The sequence below is a fragment of the Acinonyx jubatus genome, chromosome B4 (genome assembly GCF_027475565.1).
Source record: "Acinonyx jubatus isolate Ajub_Pintada_27869175 chromosome B4, VMU_Ajub_asm_v1.0, whole genome shotgun sequence".
In the NCBI taxonomy this organism is placed as follows: domain Eukaryota; kingdom Metazoa; phylum Chordata; class Mammalia; order Carnivora; family Felidae; genus Acinonyx; species Acinonyx jubatus.
In genome coordinates, this window is record NC_069387.1 from 91,468,768 (window position 1) to 91,495,127 (window position 26,360).

The 26,360-nt window shown below is 41.3% G+C and overlaps 1 protein-coding gene and 1 long non-coding RNA gene across 3 annotated transcripts in view; one reads left to right on the plus strand and one right to left on the minus strand.

Moving 5' to 3' along the window:
* The window catches only part of MDM1 (Mdm1 nuclear protein), a 33,449-nt gene extending 33,243 nt beyond the window's left edge, over positions 1 to 206 (minus strand). For both annotated transcript variants that reach the window (XM_027071296.2, XM_027071295.2), the window contains exon 1: positions 38 to 206. In XM_027071296.2, coding sequence (XP_026927097.1) covers positions 38 to 55 — 18 coding nt within the window. In that variant the 5' untranslated portion in view covers positions 56 to 206. The remainder of the gene's footprint in view (positions 1 to 37) is intronic.
* A 167-nt stretch (positions 207 to 373) lies between these two features.
* On the plus strand, positions 374 to 22,217 carry LOC128316425 (uncharacterized). The gene is made up of 3 exons (XR_008300331.1): positions 374 to 543; positions 4,402 to 4,454; positions 19,512 to 22,217. It is a non-coding gene; the product is annotated as an uncharacterized LOC128316425 (long non-coding RNA).
* Positions 22,218 to 26,360: the final 4,143 nt, after the last annotated feature.

The window sequence follows — 26,360 nt, forward strand, 5'->3', positions numbered from 1 at the left end:
CCCCAGCAGACTTCGGATCTGGAGACCACGGCCTCACCTTGAAGCGCACCGGCATGTCGCTCGGCGCTAGAGCCCCCGCCACTCCGACAGTTAACGGGACAAAAAGCCCCGAGGGGGCGGGGCGACAACAGCCGGTTCCCTAGCAAAATCCTCAGCCTGGCGTCCCCGACTACGCGCCGGCGCACTCCGCGCTTCCCTCCTTGAGCCCCTACGCTCTGCCTTTCTCCGCCCATTCTGAGGTTTAAGAACCAATAGAGACCCCGAGAACTTCTTGCCGTCATTAAGATTCGACCAATCAGTGCCCGAATGGGGGACGCCCGCCTCCCGTGACAAATCCCGGCGACTAACAGAAATGGCGGGCGGAAGACTGGCCAATGAGGCTCCCGGAACCGGGTGGGTGGGGCCCCGCGGGAGCTTCGTGCTGGGGAGAGCTCAGCGGCTGCTGGTATTGAGGGTCGTGTGCGGCTGTGGGTGTACCTGCAGGTGGGATTCGTATGTCACCGGCCTCGCTGGGCCGGGTTCGTGACGTCAGAAAACATGAAGGTGTGTTCTTAATTCCAAATCTGTGACGAAACCAAAATGTTTTCTTTTTCTGAAATGAGAATGTTCAGGTCTGTTCTCCTGAATATCAGGTCCTACAACTGACAGCCATGTTACATCACTTACTGTCGCATCAAAAGGGATAGGCTAAAAAGAAGTATTGCTTAGGCAGGCCAAAAAAAAAAAAAATTATTTACTCTTGAAAGATAAACTGCTTACTTTCAGTGATGTTTTTGCCTCCCACTACCCCGCCCCCGCAAAAAAAAAAAGTATATATAGCTCTTAATATTAGAAAACATTAATGATGCTTGTGAGTCTCAGCTTCTAAAGCTTCAGCGTTGTCTCTCCTCTCATTCATTTAAAAAAATAAAATTGCATCTAATTTCAATACACTTGCCATCATCATCAGTATTTTTTGAGATTCTCCCATTGACAGAACACTGTGCTGGGAAAGAAATAAATTGTCCGGACAGTTCTCTAACATACTTGCAGAGAATGAACATATATTTATTCAATAATGTATAATGTATCATTGTGCTAAATTTTCAAATGGCAGGTATGATGATAAGGGCTACAGGAGTTGGAGGAGGGAGTTGTCCTTAAGGGTAGAGATGATTAAAAGAAGCCTCAGGAAGAAATATTCGGACTCACCCTTGGAGATTAGAAGGACTGAAATAAAGAGGAAAACGGGACGATCACAGGGCAGATGTCTGAATGGAATACTGCCCAGCTTCTTCCAGGAACAGTGAAAATAGTGCCTTTACTTTTGTCATTTGTTGACTAAAGAAAAGTATACCCTCTTTTAAACTTTCAAATATTAATAACAATCCTTGATGCTCTAAGCATTTTCTGCAAAGACTTGTCTTCCTGAATCCTAATTGATGTCTCTGTTCTTCTTCATCATCACTGAGATACTTAAAAATTCATTTGAAAGAGCCACCTGATACCTGAAACAAAGAGAATATTAAATTAGCCCCTATGTGGCCATGCATCCAGGGGGCCCTTGATAAATGTTAATTGGTGATGACAGCACCTCTGTCGTGTAAATTGAGAATGGCACCAACAAGACACAGCAGAACATAAACTGAAGGAGGTCCTCTTCAGGAAAACAGTCCAGATTGCACAGAGTAGGAAAAACACAGCTCTGGTTGTATATACAGCTTTGTTAGGACAGAAGGCTGAGGCGAAGTCGATAAAAGCAGGCATGTAGAATGTAGCCTGTCTGCTAAACAAGGACCATGGTAACTGCAGTAGGGCTCTGCTGAGAAGGCAATAAAGGACAAGAGCGGCAGATGGGAAAAATAACGGAGTCACAACCGGGATTGGCTGAGAGGTACTAAAGGGACTCAAGGAAGAAGAGTACTTTGCTTTGTTATTCTTAAATGAAAGCCTCCTCAAGTTTATGAGGCAAAGACGTAGACATGCAAAAAGGGACAGCCTTAGTATATGAGCCTATAGCCTGTGTTTTACCAGCTTTTACACTCTCTACTACTGCAAGAAACAGACCCAGCATCTACAAAGTTTCACCCAAGTGTTTGGGGGAGTCCTGGGAGGTGTCTCACATGTGCTTACAGCTACCACATACAGTACGCAGGGCAACACTGCCTCTCATTTCAGTAGCCACACATCTGCATGTGTCACTCTTGCTGCTGGCCACCACAGCCACAAGTGCTGAGTACTGAGCCTCCACTGGGCACAGCATGAAGCGTCCTCCGACTGCCCAGTCCTGCTGGTGATCTGTGACAAGGCACCTCCCTCTTCTTTTCGTGTTACCCTCTATTAAGTGAGTATCAAAGTGTCCTGGAGGGTTTTTCCATTTGTATTTCAGCCTTCCCTCTCTCCAAAGGGAATTCCATGGAGCCTGGGCCAGAAAGTAATCCTCAAGTGATAGGTTTCATTCTGTGTCATTCTATGACATTCTATTCTAGATGAGCTTCTCCCTTCCACAGCCAAGCCTCTCTTCCTAGGACGAGAGTGTCATACCTGGCTCCCTCTTCCCTTTGTTGATGTCTCTGTTTCTCATGCAAATAGATTTCTCTTAATTATCTGTGAGAGATTAAATTGGTACCACCTCTAATGAAGGACAATTTTGCAGTCCTTTGACCCAGCAATTCTACTTTTATAACTTTATCTTATAAATATAGTTGCCCATATGTGAAAATTATCTATTGAAGGTTGTTTACTGTATTGGAAACAACTTAAATGTCCATCTGCAGGGGACTAGTTAGATGTATTGTGTTTCCTCCAGGGCCCAGAGCAAGAACAGGCTATGCAGCAGGCCCAGATGACAGTGCAGGCCGCTCTGCTCCCTAGGGCTTCCACCCCAGCAGGTCCAGGTGGGTCAGACCCGCTTCTGGTGTCAAGTGTTACATCCATCAGGGTCTGGCTGGGAAAACTGAAACTACCAGAGGCATTTCCAAAAAGAAAGCTTAACATAAACTATTGGTTAATGAGTTACTAGAGAACTTTGAAAAGCTAAAAGGAGAAACAGGATAGTAATTCCAGAAAGCAGCTCACACCCCTGAGGTTGGAAAAGCAAAGGGAAATGTTGATGTTACTGAAACACAGAGGTTTGCCCTAGAGGCCTCAGGGAGTTGGCGAGACCTCTGCCCAGCTGGTACTGGTGCCTCTTAGGGAACAAAGTGAGGCTGCCCCTGGGAATGACAGAAAGGGAGGGAAGGAAGGAAGGGAGAGTGAATGAAAGAAAGAAAAGAAAAGAAAAGAAAAGAAAAGAGAAAAAGTTGGAGACTGAACCAACTACTACCATGGAGAAAACAGTCATCATTAAGGTGCTGCTGAGAGCAAAAAGCGAGTGAAAGCAGGCATTCTGGTCTCTAGTGTCCTCTCTTAGCAGACCTAGAGGGAGTTAGTCAGCAGGATCCAAAGGATCTGCACAGCCCAAAAGGTAAGATTGAAAGTGAAAGACAGTAACTTAGTAACTTCTACCTACCCAACCCTTTAAAAGAAAGAAGCATTTTTTTTTAATGAGCTAACATGGAAGGAGTTCAAAAAAAAGGCAAGTTACAGGTGTGTATAGTATACCATCAGTTGGCATAAGAAAGACAAAAGAAAGAAGAAAAATGATGTTATCATTCACAGACACTTTTTCCCTCACTCATAAGTCCAACTCCATTAGTAGCAGCTATGAAGATGAAGAACATTTCACACAGCTTATAAATATATGGAGACTTTAAGGTATTGATAGCTACTACAACTATTCTCTTCGCATGAAATAACGCCTTTGACTCTTTCTAGATTTACTTTGATTTACATATATTGCAATAGGTCTGTTTCCTCTTTTAGAGACAAAAATATATCAAAATCCTTTAAAAACAACTTTTATTTGCACTTTAAATATAAATATACTACCCATTAAATTAAAAACAAGAAGTCAATCACTCCACAAACCTAACAATCTCCTATCGTTTTCAAAGCAGCAATTGAAACATTGGAGAATTTGTATTTGTATTCAAATTTGTATTTGTGTTGAATCTATATGTGCCTCTAACCATATTTTTATTTTACAAACAAAAATATACTGCATATAAGCAAAATACTATCAAAGGGTTGAAGAAAGAAGATACAAAGAAGAGTAAGATACAGCCCGTTTCAAATCTGATTACAGTTGAATGAAGGAACAGACATACACACAAAGAACACAGGAAATGATAGAAGGATTCAAGAAAGGGGCTAAATGTGAGCACTCTGGTATTCTGAAGATGCTTTTAAATCTAGTGCCAGAAAGTTTGATCCAAGACTACAGACTAAAGAGCAGACAGGATAACAGAGCTGCTTTTAAGTTCCATCCTGGGAAACACCTGATCGAGAGAACCTTTCACTTTCTCTTTTGTTCTGCCCTAGGTAGCTGAATCCAGGCCAGAACTAACATTTGCTCAAGATTGGGTCTCAAAAAGGTAAGTTACTTGCTCTCTGTTATCTTATTTTCCCTGGCTGCTTTAGAAATCAGAGTAAAGCTGTTTTAGAAACCACCCTACAATCAACACAGTGATGCATCAGCCTTATGTTTGCATATATGTGATTTTTTCTGAAATACCTTGCAAGGTAACTGAAATTCCAGTTTCCAGGCTTAGTAATGCTCTTGAGCTCTGTAACTTCCTCTTGGGTCATATACGTGGGCTTTCCTTGGTAAATCTTGATCTCAGCCTCTGCCAAAAAGCAATCAGTCAGACAGCTGCTTTCTTTGGCATTTTTCCATAAGTTTTAACTGCTTTTTCCTCACATGAATGAATTTCTGATTACACGACTGAAAAGAAAAATGACAAAATTAAATCAATGGATTCTGTTTCAGAAGCAAAACTGCTGATACTTCACATTAGTTTCAGTAAGAATCAAATAAACAGGGTGTGTGATTAAGACTTACCGATGAGCCAAGTGCAATTTATCCTCCAGACTTTTCGCCGTGGGATGCCTTTGTTGACAAAGAAGTGTCTGGCTTTTGAATCAATGGGGCACCTTTTGGAGGGACTCCAGGTTCTCTTGACAACATGAACTTTTTTTCCTTTTTTTTTTTTTTTTTTTTTTTTTTTTGGTGAGCCTGAGGGACTTCTAGCCATACAAGGCCATGACTGAATAAAGAAAGTAATTCTTAGTAAGGCATAAGTCACTGCAAGCCTCCCATACCATAATAACATGTTGTGCCTCCACTGAACAAGACACAGAGAACAAAATTTGAAGGCACATAATTCTTTTCATTTTAACGCCTTCACTGTTGATGATTTTGTTATCAAAAAATTGCCTTCCCTTTTCGTCAGTGATTATTGTCCTAAGTCACCATCGCTAGGAAAGTATCCACAAGGACACAGATTTTTCTGGAATCACTAACTCTGTAGATTTGGAAGCATTAATTCTCTGACCACTTAAAACCAGGTGTCGTGTCTTAAGGTCAGACCAGAGGACAGTATCCACTGTCTTCCTGAGAACCTTCTAAATCTCTACCCTACTCCAAAATAAATTTTGAAATATTCTTTTATCATCTAGTATATAGGCACCTTAATAACTTCAGGTCAAGACCAAATGCCTGCCATTATTCCTACTGAAATCACTGTTCTAATAGTAACTCTACATCAAATACCAATAAGGGACTAAGAATTTTTCAGAACATAAATCAGTTTTCCTCTCCTTAGTGACTTAATAATTGTTGATTCCCTTAAAACATTCATTTGGGTTTTGCTGGAGCAATGAGTTCATAAAATCTTAGTACTATGTGGTTCATTCTCTCAGCTTCCAGTAATTGAATTAATAATGTTTGACAGTATAGTGATATGCCAATTGTGAAATACTGCACAATGAATTTAAAGAAATTGTTTCAATATCATGGAGCACAACTTACAGAATAAGTTTTAGGAATCCTTTTCATTTGAGTTAATCATAGCTGTGGCAGATACTGAGGCTGACAGTCCAAATCCATTCCAGCCTCCTTCTCATGCACTGCAGAAGCTAGAAAGCTAAAGTCCCTTTGACACTAGACCCCTTTGCAGCTGATGGTCAGGTGTAACTTACATCTTGCTGATGAGAAGCACTTGCATAAATTGAATTAGATGGGAGAAAGAAAGACAAAGCATAAGCAACTGTTGTGGTTATGGTGGTAGCAGCAGTAAGTTATGGCAGTAGCAGCAATAGCATGGTTATGAAAAGGTAGCTCTATCAGCAGCTTCCTGGTCACCACAGCAGTGACCGATTTCTGGAGCCAGGGCTTAGAGAGGTGGCTTATTATTAACTTAGCATTGAATTTCCTGGTTCTACAACTTCCTGACATTAGTGAGTCTATCTGTCTCTTCTAGAATTTACTCCTCTAAATTCCCAAGGATTCTGTAAGCCACTTTGTGTCAGTCATCTATTGCTACAATAATACTGCATAACAAACACCCCCAAAAGGAGTGGCTTAAAACAATAACCATTTAGTATTGCTCATGACTCTATGGGTCAGTTGGCCAGTTCTAGTAGCCTAGGTTGAGCTTGGCTGACCTCATTGAGCTTGCTCAGTGGTTATTTGGTGGGTAAACTAGAAGCTGGCTGGTCTCCAACGACCTCAAGTAGGAAAACTCATCATTGCTCCCTCACCTTCCAGCAGGCCAGCCTGGATTATTCTCATGGGATAGGAGGGTACTAAGAGGGAGAGCAAAGTATGCAAGGCCTCTTGAGGATTAGGTTTAGAACCAGCACACCATCACTTATCACTTCTACCACATTCCACTGGCCAAAGCAAGCCAAACAGCCAACCCAGATTTAAGACTAGGGAAACAGGGGTGGCTCAGTCTGTTAAGCATCTGACTCTTGGTCTTGGCTCAGGTCGTGATCTCACGGTTTGTGAGTTCAAGCCCCACATCGGGCTTCGCACTGACAGTGCAAGGTTGGGATTCTCTCTCTCCTCTCTCTGCCTCTCCTCTGCTCCTGCTCTCTGTTTCTCTCTCAAAGTACATAAACTTAAAAAAAAAAAAAAAAGAGTAGGGAAACAGAGTCAACCCTTGATGGGAGGAGTCACAAAGTCACATTATAGAGGAGGAATGAAAATTTAGGTCTATTTTTTTCAGTAAATCTGCCTCAACACTGAATACCCTGAAAATACCCTCTCTGCTTTAAATATCTGAGTTAGTTATGTTCTCTGCAGTTTAACTCTGACCAATACAGTGGTGAGTTATATATTTGCATTTATCTCTATTCCCTCTCAAAACACTATAAAATGACAGTAAATGGATAAACCAGGTATAAATTGGTGAGGTCAAAGAGAATGGCAGAGGAGACAACTGCAAAATAGAGATGTGGACAAATATTGGTGACATGGAAACAGAGTCTTACAGGCTGGGCTCTGGGAGAAAGAGATGGACCCTGAGATGAAGTTGAAGGTGTTGAATGTTTATTACTGAAGGCCCTTGGGATCAACATCTGTGGAAGGGAGGGCAAGGGAGCAGGACTGGATAGAAGTCAGGTTTAAAGCAGCCCTGACAACCTCAACTAACCCCATGGGGAGTCCAGAACTAAAAGAGCCTGTGAGACATGCCCTGTGCCGGGCTATATAATGGGCTTCCCTAGAAAGAACATGACCTTGGGTAAGGCAGCTCCCTCCAGTGGAGGTCACAGTATAGCACACAGACAGGAGGCAACTATCCTTCCCTAAAGTGGAACATGGACAAGTGCATCACCATAAGCATGTTCCTACTAAGCAATCAATGTTCCTAACAAACAACACGTATTTGAAGCCATAGGCAAAAATATCTCTGTTCCTATTGGGAGCCAGTCTCAATGCAGCTGTTAGAGTTTTAGTCCCCAAATCTTCAAGAGTGAAGGAGGGTCCCTGTCAGCACTGGTACCCTTAGTTCTGGTTCAGAACTCCCAGAGACAAAACACTGGGCCTGAATCTCACTGTACCTTTTCCCTTCCCTAGGCTGTCTCCTCTATCTTACCATGTTGTGGTTCACTTTGCACCTGCATTAGGACATCCACAGCCTTGTGCTTCCAGAGAATCTGGTGGTGTTGGTGCCATGCTAATGATTAGGAAAGCCAGATACAGGGGCCAGCAGGACATTCTGCTTGTGAATTTCCCAGTCAAAGGAAGGGTGGGAGTTGGAGCTGCAGAGGAGCACAGGAATCCTGACCTTAGAGGGGAGCGAGGGGAAAAGGAACTGGACCTGAGGAATTGGCCTAGAACTTGCCTTTTTACCTCAAGGTGTATAAAACCCACATTCAAAAATATTGTCACCCATAACCAGTAAAGAAACTGAATTAGGAATCAAAAATCTCCCAAAAAACAAGAGGCCAGAGGCAGTTGGCCTTCCAGGGGAATTCTACCAAACATTTAAGGAAGAGTTAACACCTATTCTCTTGAAGCTATTCCAAAAATTAGAAATAGAAGGAAAACTTCCAAACTCTTTCTATGAAGCCAGCATTACCTTGATTCCAAAACCAGGCAGAGACCCCCACTAAAAAGAACTATAGACCAATTTCCCTGATGAACATGGATGCAAAAATCCTCAGCAAGGGATTACCCAAGTGGATCCAACAATACATTAAAAAAAATATTCACCACAACCAAGTGGGATTTATACCTGGAATACAGGGCTGGTTCAATATCCTCAAAACAATAAATGTGATTCATCACGTCAATAAAAGAAAGGACACGAACCGTATGATCCTGTCAATACATGCAGAGAAAGCATTTGACAAAATACAGCATCCTTTCTTGATAAAAACCCTCAAGAAAATAGGGATAGAAGGATCATACCTCGAGATCATAAAAGCCATATATGAAAGACCCAATGCTAATATCATCCTCAATGGGGAAAAACTGAGAGCTTTCCCCCTAAGGTCAGGAACAAGACAGGGATGTCCACTCTCACCACTGTTATTTAACGTAGTATTGTAAGTCTTAGCCTCAGTGATCAGACAACACAAAGAAATAAAAGGCATCCAAATTGGCCAGGAGGAGGTCAAACTTTCACTCTTTGCAGATGACATGATACTCTATATGGAAAACCCAAGATTCCACCAAAAAACTGCTAGAACTGATTCATGAATTCAGCAAAGTTGCAGGATATAAAATCAATGCACAGAAATCAGTTGCATTCCTATACAACAACAATGAAGCAACAGAAAGAGGAATCAAGGGATCGATCCTATTTACAATTGCACCAAAAAACATAAAATACCTAGGAATAAATCTAACCAAAGAGGTGAAAAATCTATACACTGAAAACTATAGAAAGCTTATGAAAGAAATTGAAGAAGACACACAAAAATGGAAAAAGATTCCATGCTCCTGGATAGGAAGAACAAATATTGTTAAAATGTCCATACTACCCAAAGCAATCTACATATTCAATGCAATCCTTATCAAAATAACACCATCATTCTTCACAGAGCTACAACAAATAATCCTAAAATTTGTATGGAACCAGAAAAGACCCCAAATAGCCAAAGCAATCTTGAAAAAGAAAACCAAAGCAGGAGGCATCACAATCCCAGACTTCAAGCTGTATTACAAAGCTATAATGATCAAGACAGTATGGTAGTGGCACAAAAACAGACACTCAGATCAATGGAACAGAATAGAGAACCCAGAAATGGACCCACCAATGTGTGGCCAACTAATCTTTGACAAAGCAGGAAAGAATATCCAATGGAATAAAGACAGTCTCTTCAGCAAGTGGTGCTGGGAAAACTGGACAGCGACCTGCAGAAGAATGAACCTGGACCACTTTCTTACACCATACACAAAAATAAACTCAAAATGGATAAAAGGCCTCAATGTAAGACAGGAAGCCATCAAAATCCTCGAGGAGAAAGCAGGCAAAAAAAACTCTTTGATCTTGGCTGCAGCAACTTCTTACTCAACACATCTCCAGAGGCAAGGGAAACAACAGCAAAAATGAACTATTGGGACCTCATCAAAATAAAAAGTTTCTGCACAGCAAAGGAAACAATCAACAAAACTAAAAGGCAACTGACAGAATGGGAGAAGATATTTGCAAATGATATATCAGATAAAGGGTTAGTATCCAAAATCTATAAAGAACTTATTAAACTCGACACCAAAAAACAAATAATCCAGTGAAGAAATGGGCAAGAGACATGAATAGACACTTCTCCAAAGAAGACATCCAGATGGCCAACTGACACATGAAAAGATGCTTGACATCACTCATCATCAGGGAAATACAAATCAAAACCACAATGAGATACCACCTTACACCTGTCAGAATGGCTGACATTAACAACTCAAGCAACAACAGACATTGGTGAGGATGCAGAGAAAGAGGGTCTTCTTTGCACTGCTGGTGGGACTGCAAACTGGTACAGCCTTTCTGGAAAACAGTATGGAGGTTTCTCAAAAAATGAGAAATAGAACTATCCTATGACCCAGCAATTGCACTATTATATATTATTACACAATTAATTATATATTAAAAGTATATAAGTAAATATATATTATAAATTATACATATATATACATATATAATGGAGTATTACTCAGCAATTAAAAAGAATGAAATCTTGCCGTTTGCAACCACTTGGATGGAAATAGAGGGTATTATGCTAAGTGAAATTAGTCAGTCAGAGAAAGACAAATATCATATGACTTCACTCATATGAGGACTTTAGGACACAGAATAGATGAACATAAGGGAAGGGAAGCAAAAAGAATGTAAAAACAGGGAGGGGGACAAAACATAAGAGACTCTTAAATATGGAGAACAAACATAAGGTTACTGGAGGGGTTTTAGGAGGGGGGATGGGCTAAATGGGTAAGGGGCATTAAGGAATCTACTCCTGAAATCATTGTTGCAGTATATGCTAACTAATTTGGATGTAAATTAAAAAAAATAAATTAAAACAAATTAAAAAGTAATATGTGAAAAAAAATATTGTCAACACTAGTGAACCAAGAAGAGAAAAAAATATTGACTCCCTAAAATTAATTCCAGTTACAGTCATTTATAAACTGGCTGCTACCATTTATGCCTGATTACCATACGGCACAATATCAAGTGTACATGTCATGAAGTGTGTGTTCAGTAAATTGATTGGAAAGCTAAACTTTCCACTATATGGACAGCTGTTAGGGTTTGTTACTTCTTCTTGGTGATCCCATAACACTGGAGGGCACATGAGCCAGAGGGCAACTCCATTCTCTTGTGATGAGAGAAAACTCTGGAACAAATCCATGTTTCAAGTCAATGTAACATAAGCTGCTTTGTTATTTGAATCATGATGTTCTCTTGAACATGGGCTTTTATTGTTAAGAAAACAAGTGTCCATTTCCAATATATTCTTCAGCTTAGCCCAGTGCAGTGAAATATGTGCAAATGCTTCGTGAATTGAGAAACATTACAGAAATGTTAGTAGTTCCTGGTATTAGGTGTTAAGAATGATCTCCTTTTGCACCATTTTTGGGTGTTTTTTTTGTTTGTTTGTTTTTTTAATTTTTTTTTAACGTTTATTTATTTTTGAGACAGAGAGAGACAGAACATGAACGAGGGAGGGTCAGAGAGAGAGGGAGACACAGAATCTGAAACAGGCTCCAGGCTCTGAGCAGTCAGCACAGAGCCTGACGCGGGGCTCAAACTCACGGACAGTGAGATCGTGACCTGAGCTGAAGTAGGACGCTTAACTGACTGAGCCACCCAGGCGCCCCCTTTTGTACCATTTTGTACCACTCTTCATCTTTGTTTTTCCTAAACAGTGGAACTCATGCAGCCTAACATTACTAATTAGTCTCTAATTTATTATGAACAATACCTTTTCTTGTTACTTATTTTTTACTATTACTTATTACTATTGTTATTGTCTAATATTTGTTGAGTGCCTGTTACATGTCCTAAGCCTATATATGTTGTGCCAGAATGGTTTAATCAGGAAAACAGGGCCACTGTAAATGGTATAGGAATAAGGGGCTTCATATAGAAATGACAGCTTACACGGGGGGTGCTTGGGTGGTTTAGTCAGTTAAGCATCCGACTTCGGCTCAGGTCATGATCTCCTGGTTCATGGGTTCAAGCCCTGCTTTGGGCTCTGTGCTGACAGCTCAGAGCCTGGAGCCTCCTTCAGATTCTGTGTCTTCCTCTCTCAGCCCTTCCACCACTCACACTCTGTGACTCTTTCAAAAATAAGATAAACATTTTTTAAAAATTTTTAAAGAAATGACAGCTTACATAAATATGAAAAGACCTGGAGGGTTTAAGGTCTAGAAGGTGGCAGCCACAGCAATGGAGAGTCACTGATGTGTGAGTCTAGAGCACTAGAGTATGGATGGAGAGACTCAGCTCCTGGGGTATGTCCAAAATTCCTGCCATAGCTACGGAGTGAGGGCTCACAGAGAGGGCTGTGAGGCCTTGATGAGCTGTAGCAACTATTATTCCAGAAACATTGGTCTCCCTTCACTTTTGCCCTCCAAGTCTTGCGTAAGTCACAAACTCAAAGTCTCTTTCACAAACTCCAACCTGGAACCACGTAGGAAAGGAAATTCTGGTAAAGGTTGTTCCCAACCTTAGGAGTAATGCTGATGGTGTCAAGTTACCATCAGGCAGTGCAGCACACAGACAACTCTAATATCTAGGAAACAAGTGTTACTGTTAACATTTTTTTTGGCAGTTAAAATGCTGAGATGTTCAATAACTTGCCTGAGGTCACATGTTAATAGGTGGCAGAGCTAAAACTCAAACCCAGGTCTGTCCGATTCTCTTGATCATACTTTTAACAACTGTTGTTTAATGGTCCTTCAAAATCTATAAATACTGATTATCTGTCATAATATTTAACATTATTTCCTATCTCCATGAGTACCAGAAGCAGAGGTTTCAACTATTCTAGAACACTGTGGTTAAGAGATACAGATATCAGAACTAAAGTGATGTGTCAGGGATTCAAGTCTCCTTTGGGGCCAAGCTGGGACATTTCTGCTGCCCGAGGTATCAGGTGTTCCGCAGCTGAGGAGCTACACCATTGAGAAGTCTCATTTCTTCCTCTGGTTGGAGAAAAATTAATCCCTGCACTCCTTAATTCTCCCATCTTTTCTACATACTGTGCCCAACCAATGATACCTTGAACCCTGCTTTTGGGAGAGAGAGAAGAATATGTTTTCCACTACCCCAAACTGAGTGAGAAGAGTTTCAAGGGAACATTTGAAGAGCTCGACAAATGTTTCTTGGACTTTGTGAAACAGAATGGCTATTATCTAATTCCAGCCTGGGGACAATGGTGAAAGATTCCAGGTAGAATTGCTGGTTTATTGGCAGAATGACAAGAGGTGAGTGCATTAGGAACAACTACACTTCTGCCCACAGGAGGGCAAAAAAAAAAAAAAAAGTTTCCTTGTGGGCCAAGTTGGACAGCTGGGAAGGAGCTCCAACCTATGAGTATAGCCTGGAGGAAAATGTGACCCGCAGGTGGACTGTCAGAGGTCCAGGTGCTGAGGGTGGGATCTTGGTGGCTCTTGAGGTGGAGTCCCGCCCACATCAGGAGAGCTGCAGTCAGAGGCCCTTAGTGGGCACACCTCCAAAACATCCCTCAGGGGAAGAGCCAGCAATTGTGCACCTGCCACCGCAGAGGAAATCATCAGATTACAGGCTACACAAGCCACAAAAAGTCTTTTTCATTAATCTCCTCTCCTCTGAGCCTGGCCCTGCAAAATAGGGAAGAGGAGACAGACAAAGTAAAACAAGCAAGCAGAGAAGTCAAGTATGTGTGTCTCTCCAGCTGGGCACATTTGGGGGGAGAAGGGGCAGAAGGAAAGGAAAATAGAACTGGGTTGGAGTTTTATACTACAAGAGAACTTTACAAACCCCAACCAGAGGCTGTTCTTGTGACTATAAGTAACCAAGGGATTTTTTTCCCTATCTATAAGTAACTGAAAAAGTTTGGATGCCAAGACTGTATGCAAGAATGGGATCTAACAGGGACAAACAGGAAAGAATGAAGTTGGTTTCGGCATGACCCTATTAGGTCCAGCTTGTAAGTAAAATGATTATATCAATATAATTGGAACAATGGGACAACATAAAAGAACTCTTAGCAACTAAAAATATTATAGCAGAATCTTAAAATGCCATATGGGAGTTATAAAATAAAGTTGAAGCCATCTCCTGGAAATTAAATCAAAAAGAAAGAAAAGACAATAAAAATCAACAGTCATTGAGGAGGTCTAAAAGCTGACATTATAATTGGAGTTTGTAGAAGAAAAAAAACAGGAAAAAAATGTAGAGAGAGAAATTTTTTTAAATTTTTTCAAGAAATCTTCCCAAAACTGAAATGAGTTTCTAAAATAAAGTCATATGCATTAATTATTCAGCGAATATCTGAAAACACCTTTTATGTGCTAGGCCCTATTCTAGAACTACAGCAAGGACGAAAACAAAGTCCTTACCAAGAGCTTGCATCCTACTAGGAGAGACAGGTCATAGACAAATAGTGACATGTGTCAGATGGTGATAGGTGTCATTAAGGAAAATAAACCTGGATAAAGGAATATGGAATAATGAGATGGTGAGATTTTAGGCCAGGTAGTCAGGGAAGGCCTCTCTGGTAAAGTAACAATTGAGCAGAGGGAGTGAGAGATACAGACATGCTGGAAACGTAAGCCCAGCAAAAGCAGTTTCTTTGTTGGCCTTGTTTACTAATGTATCCCAACTATCATAGTCACATTTGTTGAATGAATGAATCAAGGCATAGGGGAGAAGCATATGTGAAGGCCGTGAGACAAAAAAAAATCCTTGGCTTGTTCAAGAATGCCTGTGTGGCTGGAGCAGTGGAAGCTTGTGGGGAAATGGTAGGTGATGACCTTGTAGGTCATGGCAAAGACTTTGGATTTTATTCCAAGACAGATGAAAATCCACTGCAGCGTTCTGGATGTCAGAGCGTCATGACACAATTGCTGTTGTTAAAGAACTACCCTTGCTTCTTGAGGAAGGTAGACTGTAAGGAGGTGAGACAGGAGCAGGGGACCACACTGGTGCAAGCAAATGTTATCAGTGGCTTAGAGTAAGGGTGGTATGAGTGGAGATAGTGAGAAATTATCAGATTATTGATAAATCTCAAAGACAGAGTATACAAGACTTGCTGATGAATTAATTAGATGCCATATATGAGAGAAAGAGAAAAGTAAAGGATGAAACCAAAGTTTTTAGCCTGAACAATGAGAAGGATAGAAGGGGAAACTTAGTTGCAAGGTGTGCATGTGAGGACCAGAGGCAAGGGTAGGAAATGAGGGGTCATTTCAGACTTAATAATTGTGAGATGCCTACAAGATCTACAAGTGGAGAGGTCACATGTATCTCTTCGCTAAATAAATAAATTTAGAGGGAAATGCATATTCAAGTTGATCCTCCTGAATACAACGCATCTATCTCAAGGGCCAGACAAGTAACCAGACTTTAAAGTCCATTTCTAACCCTGAGACCTGACAGTACAATAGTCCTCTCCTCACAGCTGAAGTAAAAGCCATTGAAATTCCCCTTTTGTGACTCCTACAGGATCTTTCCTTCCCCACATATATTGCTTGCATTTTCCACATTGCGTTCTCCCCCTTTCCTCTAGCTTCTTGAGGAATAGGTCCCTCTTATTTTGGAAAAAAAGACAAAAAGAAATACAAACCTTTATTTGACTACCTTGTTCTTTCTTCCTCATTTCCCTGAAAAACTTGGTTGCTTCCCCCTCTGGTCTCTGATAAAGCTTTCTCTCCTTAACCGTGATTTCCTTCTCCAGATCCCTCTCTAAACCAGTCCTTTCAAGGCCAAGCTCATAGCCTGTTCTCTGATCTGTGTACCCTGGCTGGGACTCTGCACCATTCCCTGTGGTTGACTTCTCATGGGGCCTCCCCCAGGATTCATTTTTGGCCATCTGCTCTCCTATATGCATTCTTTCTCCCTCAGAAAGCTCATCATTCCCATAACTGCAATGAACACCCCTGTGTGGATGACTCCCAACTGTTCATTTCAGTCTTTGCTTTCTATCAGAGTTTGGACTTCTAAGAGTATCTAAGCAAAGTGGTGGTCTGGCATAAGCACTGGAATCAGATGACTTGTGTTTAGCTATATAAACTTGGGGTTATATTTACCTCTCATCCTTTATAAAATGGGAATAAGATTAGTACCTATCTCACACAGTTTCCATGAGGATTAAATGAGTTTATATGTGTAAAACACATAGTGCCTGACACATAGTAAATATCATTATTGGAGATCACACTATCACTATCAGTTAAACAACACCAATTCTTCCTTTGCTTCTCTCCCTCTCTAATGGGTTCTCAAGTTTTCCTGTGATATCTCTAGTTCTCAGACACACAGATTTAACATTATTCCATGAAGTGCCAAATATATGTCATTTTTATATGTTTTAGATTTTAAGATTCTAAAAGGTTGTAATGTTTCCTAAACATCAGTGTCCCTGATTCACCTCTTCCCCTTCCCTACCACATGTCTAGGAAAGCAGTGACAAAGACCAGGAAGCCATGATGATAACACAAAAGTAAATAATAATAATAATAATAATAATAATAATAATAATAATATACATTGTGCTATATACCAATTAGTCATATAAGGAGCTTTTTTACATATATCAATTTGTTTAATCTTCACAATAATTCTATAAAGCAGAAATATTATCTCTATTTTGCAACTGAGGAAACTGAGGCACAGAGAGGTTAAGTAACTTGACCATGATTGATTACTGACACTTGCAAATACGTGAAGGAATGTAAGATGCAATTTAGGAAGACTATACTGTAAAGGCTACATGGAAGACCCAAAGAAAAGAAATCCTAAGACTCACTCTCACATCAGTGATCCAAAATAACTGTATTTCTGGGTTTTGTGGGGGAAAGAATAAGTAGGGGTCAGATTTTTTTTTAAAGATGTGATTTGTGGGGGACCTGGGTAGCTCAGTCCGTTAAGCATCTGACTTCAGCTTATGTCATGATCTCATGGTTTGTGAGTTCGAGCCCCGCGTCAGGCTCTGTGCTGATAGCTCAGAGCCTGGAGCCTGCTTCAAATTCTGTGTCTTCCTCATTCTCTGCCCCTCCTCACTCACACTCTGTTTCTCTCCTTCAAAAAAAACTTTTTAAAGTTTTTTTTTTTAAAAAGATGGGATTTGTGATTTCTTCTTTTCTCTGATTCTAAATGAATCACAGAAGAGGCCCAAACAAACATCCGGTCCCACCCCTGTTCCCCCCATCCCCATGTTATAAGACTGCCCAACCACAACCATCAGTCCATGAAAGAAGCATCGATATAAATTGGCAACTGCTCTGCCCTAGAAGGAGACACACATTACATGCTGTGCCTCAGAGTCACGTGCTTCTCCTCTTTGCCTGCCACAAGGAACAGTTTGGGATATACACAAATAGGGAAGTGCTATAGGAGCTAACTTGTGACTATTTGGAAATCAGTCAAGTATTCCCCACCAATAGCAGCTCATCAGCACCTACCTGAAGCCTAGGTCTTCACCCTTCAGAAGAGAGCGTGACCAAGCTGGAGCCAATGGCTGGCCTAGCAAGCTGCATTCTGACACGGGAAGCAAAACCCCTGAAGCTGGGCTGTCCCACCAACACTCAACACTTCCCATGTGTGAAGGAGAGACTGTGGCTTGACTGCAGCTCAAGACTAATGTGGTGAGCTGAAGAGTTGAACAAATCAGTCACTTTTCCTGTTGCAGAAGTAGGAATTCATACCTCCTAGCTTTTTGTTAGAGAAGGAGGGAAAAGTGTGGCTTGTTACCTCAGAAAATTCTGCCGAGTGAGAGGCTGGCCCTTCAGAGAATCTTCCCTAGATGCCACACAGAGTCTTGCAAACCTGGCTCAAAAGTTCTTGAAATAGTTATCTTTGTTTGCAGTAGTGGTTAGAAAAATGAAATGAGAAGAAACCTCGTAATGTAATATTTTATACCACCTCATTGGTATTCAAATATGTTTTCCTAAGCTCAGATGATTTCCATATGGGGGAAGACTTCAGATTTAATTTTGTTAAAGATAATTAACATCACTTGGAGACAGTAGTTATCTATATGTCATTCTACCCCCAGCAAAATATTTATGTGTAAGGATGTGTCAGCTGCCGCACGTATTCTTGACTGGCATTCAAGTGCATTATTAGCTATCTTGCCCGTAGCATCTATTCTGCCTTAATGACTTCTATCCTCCAACACTGCTGAAAGTGACTGGAGGCAGTACAGATTCCAAAGGCAGCCTGCCAGATGAAGCAGAGAAGCTGCAGGAAGCATACATTGAAAGAAAAGTGAGTGCAGTTCCCCCGAGATAGGTGTACGTTAATGTAACCATGGTTTTTAATCCCCTCATATACTCTCTTTGTAACTATACCTGCCTTGAATAGTATGTTCAAAAGAAAAATGATAATAGCTAACAGCTGGACTCTTTCTAGCACGTTCTTATCAAGTACCTTCTAGTTTGCAGCCTCTCAGAACAAAGAGGGTCTCTGTTGCTTAAGCCCAGAAGCTTGATTTATAAACTTAGCATAATGAACGCTGTCAAAATTTTATTACCAATTGGTTTGTACCAGAATATATGCGTGGAGCAGCTATTGTCTACAAGGATGACTTATTTTAATGCACTAGAACTTTCCCTTTGTTAACTTTCTCTTAGCCCTGGGAATTGTAATGTCTCCTTTGTTTGTAGTTAGATAGCTGCCATTTAGCCAGCTGCCCTAAGATATCCATCTCCATCTGATTTTCTTTGGAGCTGCAATTCCCATATTAAAGTGGAATCCAGGGGCTCCTGGGTGGCTCAGTCGGTTGAGCGTCTGACTTTGGCTCATGTCATGATCTCACGGCTCGTGAGTTCGAGCTCTGCGTCGGGCTCTGTGCTGATAGCTCAGAGCCTGGAGCCTGCTTCGGATTCTGCGTCTCCTCCTGTCTCTGCCCCTCCTGTGCTCATGCTCTGTCTCTCAATAGTAAATAAACATTAAAAAAAAATTTTTAATATAATAAAAATAAAAAATAAGAAATAAAAAAAATAAAGTGGAATCCATTTCTTTTATCCCCCTTGAATGATGAACAGAAAAATGATGAACACCACATTAGTCTTTTTTAATATAATAAAAATAAAAAATAAGAAATAAAAAAAATAAAGTGGAATCCGTTTCTTTTATCCCCCTTGAATGATGAACAGAAAAAACAGAGTGATGAACAGTAACTGTCTACAACTGATCTAACACCTGTGTGTTCTCTCTCATAAGAGCCAGTACCCAAGTTAAATCTCGAGCTGTGTGTAATAATTACATTACATTCCTCTGGAACCCACGAATGTCAAAGCATTTGCTCCACAAGACAGCCTGGAACCAAGGTGTAATCAAGCCTTTCACTGGTCCCATTGGACTGGGCTATGAATCATCTCCCTTTCTTACCCAACTGGCACAGATAAATAGCAACTGAACAGCATTTTGTCTCCCGAAGAGTATAATTTCCTTAAATTAACATAAGGTACTAGTTGTTGTATTCACTTGCAGCTTTTGTAAGGCCAGACATATCTCAGGAAGGCCTAACTAATCTCAGGAAGCAGCCCACACGTGGAAAAAGCCTATTACCGAGTCGAAATCCTCTTAAGGAGATGGAGTAGGCAGAATCGTCCTCACGATCACCTGTCTGGGAAATTTGAGCTGATGGCACCTGAACAGCACTGCAGCTCCAAGTAAGAACACCACCTTTTATTCTCAGGTTCATTTTATTGCCTAAATAATTCTGTCACCTGCCTTCTCCCTAGGGGCTGAGCTAGTAAGAGATTGTTACATCTATCAGCAAGTCCGTCTGGTTCACTGAAATTCATCTCACAAATAGTAGCTGGTCAAAAGATGAGAAAGTAGCACAAAGTGGTCTAATTTGTGTAAGTCCCTCCCCCACCCCCAACACACACAACTTTGGAGGGGGGAGAGCACTAGCTTCGCTTTCACTGGAGCAGCAACCTGTAAAGTACAGGATCCTTTCAGAGCATTCAGATATGTCCTCAATCAGGGCCGATATTTATCCCAGTTGTTCTTGGTATTTTATTCAAGTTAAACTTGCAATGATTCAGTCTTCCACTGAAAGTTACTTTTCTCCTAAATCTTCATAACCTGGAGTGAGTACAATTTGTTTAGGCATATACAAAAGGTAATGATGCATTCATAAAATAAATAAAGAGCAGGCAAAAAATTTTTTTCCTTGTAGATTTCTGCTAAATATTTTAAGAATCAGTGGGGATTGTGATACTTATTCATTTTTTAACCATGGGTCAGATTGGCTGCACTCTGTCCACCCCCCTAGTCTGTGGCCAGAATGGAGTTTCCCAAACTTGGTGTCATAGTGGTCAAGAACCCATGTTCTGCAGCCACCTGGGTTCGAATTGTGACTCTGCTATAGGGAAAAGAATGGCCTGGAGGTGATAAGAGTGTCTCCATCATGAGCTGGGAGTGAGAATTCCTTTGGTTAATATAAGTGAAATATTTAAATAGCGACTAGCTAATCATAAGTGCTACATATTAGCTTGATTATATTCCACAGAACATTAGTTGCAAGAGACGTTCCTGGGGAAATGAGAGTCTGTGTTCAAATAAGATTGGAAAGACTTCACGCTAACGTATTTCATGAAATCTATGAAGCTATCCTATCAATTAGGTACCACTAAGAAAGACAAAGCAGGACACAGGCTCTCCTGGGGATTTGGCAGTTCTGATTTCTGTTTTATTGCTTTCTTGGCACTTGGTAGGTAATCCTTTTATACCTATCTCAGTAACAAAATACACCCCCAACCCCTGGATATCTTCCTTTAAGTTCGATCAAGCACTTGGTTGTTTCTTTGCAAGAAACTATGGAATGGTTAATCCTGCAAGAATGAAGCTTTGTCTCTCTAACTGCTCTGGCTCCATACCTTTTGGCATATACAGCTGAGCAGGTCTCAACTGCTGCCTGCCAACAGCCATGGTAAAATGCCCCTGTCCAAGAGGTGTCCTACCTTCAGAGATGATAAAATGTGGGAGGAAAGTACTGCTTAGAATTGATGAAATATTTACGGACCCCTTTAGGAGATTCCCAATGCATATTAGCATATTAAAGGTGGGAGGAAGCCCCACAGTAAAGAAACCATCTTCCCTGATTTAGCCAACGTATTGGACCATACAACCTTCTTTACAAGTTAACACATATCAACATGTTGGAGTGTGCTGAAATAGAACCTGACAAATCTGAGCATTACAGAGTAGTTAGAGGAGATTTTTGCAGTTCCTTTATGATCAAGCAGCAATAAAGAGAAGGAAGACTGGCTTCATGGGGTTCAGGATATGCTATCCCCAAATATGGGATCTTAGCATATTGAATATTTTAACCTGGAGGAGTTTGAGAAAGGGTCATTCTGAGCTCCCCTGCTCCCAACTCTTCCCCTGAAACAGGTCATGAAATCCTTATCCTCCCTATACCCCTACGAGAGAAGCATCCTTATCTCCAAAGACAAAGGGATGTCCAGGAGAATCCTAACATACAGGCCTTGCTAAGTTTCCCCCAGGTTAGTTCACTTACCTCGTATTTTTTAACCCATCATGTTTCTATACCACTGCCCACTCTTTGTCAAACCCAGAATAAAGATACACAGGTCTAGCTGTTATCTTCAGGTCTTCCTTTCCTTATGAAGGCCTCTACATCACGTAAAACCTGTATTCAATACATCTGTGTGCTTCTTTCCTGTTAATCTTTGTCAGCTTAATTTTCAGACCCAGCCAGGGACTCTAAGAGAGTTAAGGAAAACTTTTTTCTCTTCTACAGCCCTGTTTGGGATCAAAGACGGAAAAGTAGCCCCAGAGAATTCCTAGAGTCTAGTGCTGAGTCAGTCTCTCCATACTTTTGAGGAAAATACTTGCATTGATCTCAGCCCAGGGTACTCATCATGATGAGACTAACTCCTTAGACCTGGTCAAATTCTAGTTTCATAACAAACATTATTGAGGTCTCAATGTAACAAGCCCTGAGCTCAGCAGCAGAGCTACGAAACCAAACGATTGTGGAAGTTCCCTTTCATAATCTGTAAAAAGGTAATAGTAACAACACAATAATAGTGTTATTGTCCACGTGCAATGAAGGAATGTATGTAAAGCACTTAATTACAGTGCCCGTTACAGATTGTTGCAAGGTTCGTTCCAGTGAGGAAGATGGAAAGTAAATGTAAGAAATGCTGACGAAGCAAGGGCCACCACCACTCCCCTGTCCCATAGAAGGCAGATTCCCATAGAGGCCACGAAGCAAATGGCTTACTGTCCTCTGATTTACTTTAAATTCATTCCGTTCTAGTTCCTTTGCGCCTGCAAAAGGACAAGAACCAAATGAGACTTCAGCCTACTTGGCGTCTGGTTATCTGCCCCTTGCAAATACTGGGTTATGGCAGAGCCAAGCAACGGCTTGTTCTGACTTCAGCCTGGCATCTGGGATGAGAACCAGCAGTGAGAAGATCTGTTAGCAGGGGGGGAGAGAGAAAGTGCGTACGACCAGAGGAGGCTAAACTCGGGGCTTTCACTTCCAGCCCCAGAGTGGCAAGCCAGGTGCAGGATGGTGGCACCACGGGTACTGCCCGACAGCCCCCACTGCCCCTCTCAACTGGGGGCCACTGGCAAAGAACCCTGTGACACATCCAGGCCCACTTGCACTGGAGTTGCAACCAGACTAGGGGCAGAGATTTTAAAGACAGGGATACTTGTCCTCAAGGGGACCCACTTCACAGCCAAGCTTCCAGTTCTTCCTCCCTGTCCGAGGCACGGCCAGCCACTCCTCCACTTTTGTAGTGCTTGTGGGTCCTCCCAGCTACTGGGGGCAAGATGTCAGCCTGCTTAGAAGCTTAGCCTCCTGCTGGGACAGAGAAACCGAAGTGAAGAGAGGATATTGTAAACAGGGTTATTCGGAGGATGGGAAAACTATTAAATCAGCTTACTTTCTTTTCCTATGTTTCATCCTAAGCGACTCAAAAGGAGGGGAGGGAAAAAGGGGGACCATTCAACCCTGAAAAAAGTGACTACTGGCAGAAAGTTGCAAGAGCATTGGTTCTGAATGTTCTCTTCAAAGGGAGATACTGTTTTCTGTTACTGTAGGGTCAGTTCTCACTGTATTAGTTTGATAACTAAAAGCTACTTGGTAACCTGGAAAAACTTATTTAAAATACTCACTAGGGATTTCATATGCTTCATTGCTCCAGACTAAGTGTTGTAATAAGAAGGCTTGTCTTCATGTGCCAAATCTCTCTCAAAAGAATAAAGAATATCAGATTATTAAAAATCTAATTGAACTCGTTTATAAAATGTTAACTAATAGAGACAACCCTGTACAATATCCATCCAATACCCCACAGATGGGTAACTAGTGTTGTTTGATTTCGCTCCTCTTCAAGAATTACAGGTAGAGCTATCTATTTATGGTGACTTCTTCGTAATTGGAGCAAAACACCACACAGACATGGAAACTTCAGCAATTGGCAGTAGTAACAAAACTGATAACTTTAAGTTGGTTTGGCTTCTCCATGCAGACATTAATTGGGATAAGGAACAACTTGTTGAATCAACAAAGACTGTCCCCACCTGCAAGGTGGAAAGGAAAAGCAAGGTAGAAGAGAACAAAGGAATAGAAAAAAATGCTGTCCAGACTCACACCCATAAGAATGAGTGGGGGACAGAGGCGCCTGGGTGGCTCAGTTGGTTGAGCATCTGGCTTCAGCTCAGGTCATAGTCTCATAGCTCGTGAGTTGGAGCCCCACATCGGGCTCTGTGCTGACAGCTCAGAGCCTGGAGCCTGCTTCAGATTCTGTGTCCCCCCTCTCTCTCTGCTCCTCTTCTGCTCACTCTCTCTCTCTCTCTCTCTCAAAAATAAATAAACATCAAAAAAAAGAGAATGGGGGGGATTAGAAGGAAGATGGAAGTAGAGATATAGGGATGCACTCAAGGAAAAGTTTAGTAGAGAAGGCATTTGCAAAACAGCGAAGAACTTCAAGATTGTACGGGAAGGGAGTTAATCTCTCTTTTGTGTGTGTGTGTGTGTGTGTGTGTGTGTGTGTGTGTGTGTGTGTGGCAGTCTCTACAACTGCCTGGAAGATGGAGAGAGCCACAGAGAAAAAGATGGCATATATCATTGGTTTCCATGGCAATGACTAACAGTGTCAACCATCAGAGCATCATGACCTCAGAATAGGAATGAGGATACAATAACTAATAATAGCATATACTCACATATCCCTTTTAAATCACTCCCCAAGCGCTGAGTATTTTTCACTAATTTTCACAACACCTGTGATGTGGAGAGTATTCTGCATTTTATTTCAGAGATTAAGAAACCAAAACAGGAGAAGTTTAAATGAACACTGTGCCTGAAAAGTAGTATCGCTGCTAGTCTTTCACCAGACACTGTAAAGTCACAGCATAATTGATATGAAAGACTGTTTCATTGGTTTCAGGACAAGTAATGTATTTTGAGCTAATTATTTTTGGAAAGTGTACTAGCATTGCATGGAGGAAAAACCATTCCTAACAACCATTCATAGGTTTCTTCTTTGCTTACAAAACAAGAAGCAGAAATTTCAACCATTTCAACAGCTCAGCGTTGCTTTCCAAACTTCTTGCATCAAAGATTGCTAGTCTATCTTCCCCTTATTGCAACTGGCACTCTTTCAGGCTTTTTATATTTTTTTCTGGGCTTCGTTTCACTTTAGTCTTCTGTCTCTCTCTCTCTCTCTCTCTCACCTTCATTCATTTCTCCTTTAACCCGCTTTAAATACACTTTTAATGCCAGGCATGACACCATGACCATATCACTATAAATTCTTAGTAGAACTAATTAACATGGAGAGCAAGTTTGTATAACAGTGGAGAAGACTTTGGAGGTGGACGAACTGGGTTCTAATTCTGCCTCTGCTGCCCACCAGCAGGGTGACCTTAGGCCAACCACTTCCCTGACCTTAAAATATGATAATGGTATGTACTTCACAGAGTTGTTGTGAGAACAAAATTGAATAATGTGTATATATCACTTCACAATGATTATTCCTGGGGCTTTGAAAACCCAGGGGTCTCCCTAGGTGACTGTCCTTCCACTTTCTCATACCCGATTTCACATTTCCTGCGTTGGCTCTCAAGCCTTTTGACACTTACTTTTAGGGGGCTCTCTCTATTAATATCATGAGGACAGGGAGAATAATGCTCAGAAAAGCTGTGTTCACACTCAGTATCTGTGAGGACCTCAGGAAGTAGCTGAGGGACTATAGATCCAGAGACCAAAGTTTTCCTCCTGTGTGCCCTCTTACAAATTGTGTGATCTTGGGCAAGCGACTTCACTTCTCAGACCTTCATTTTCCTCTTCTGCAAAATGTCATCAATATTTCATAGAAGGTCATAGGGATCTTGTGAAGGTTAAATGTGATTATGAATATGAAAATTGCCTTGTACAGGAGCATAACACAATAGATGCTCGATAAAGTATGAACTGAATGTGACTATGGATTTAAAATATTCCCTACCATTCTCACATTCCTCAAATTTAACAATCCTGGGATATCCTATAATGCAGTTGCTAAAATCATGTAGTGGAAGAATGTTTATTGACATGAAACAATGCTCATGATCTATTACTAAGTGAAAAGAAGTATTTATATAATTTTTGGTTTTTTGCATTTAAACACAACATACCACACACACACACACACACACACACACACACACACACACACACACAAAGGGGCTGTGAGGATTTTTCCAAATTATTAACAATGATTCTCTCTCGGTGATGGTTGTGTGGTGTGTGCGTGGTTTTCTCTGTTTTCCAAGTGTTCTGGATTAAGCATGAACCCCTTTCCTCTTAGGAAGAAAAAGTAAAAGTAAAATTTAAAAAGGAAACTATGGCAACTTTTAAAAAGTATTATATTCTTGGGTACATAAAGCATGACCATGGAAGAAAAGCAGTAAAAGCAGCAGGGAATGTGGAGAGAGGAAGAAGCTGCCAAGAGCTGGGGGGGAAGGGAGAGGGAGGAAAAGAGGTCAGAGAGAGGACATGTGTTAAGTCAGGGCTAAGACTCAGAAAGAGCCTTGTCTTCTTCCAGACATTTGTTTCTGGGACCACCAAAAAGCCTGTGCGGATGCAGGGCCATGTCCCAGCCATCCAAGCCACCACATTCAAATTCCATCACGGAACAGGGAGTCAGTGGGCTTCAGAGCCCTGGTGCCTACCTTTTCTCTCTTGGGTCCATAGAAAGGGTGATATCCTTGCCTGCTTACATAAAAGCTAAAGGATGACCCAGATGGCCTCTAATGTGGCTGTCAAGCCTAGGAGACTTTGGTTTACTAGCTTAAATGAGCAATAAA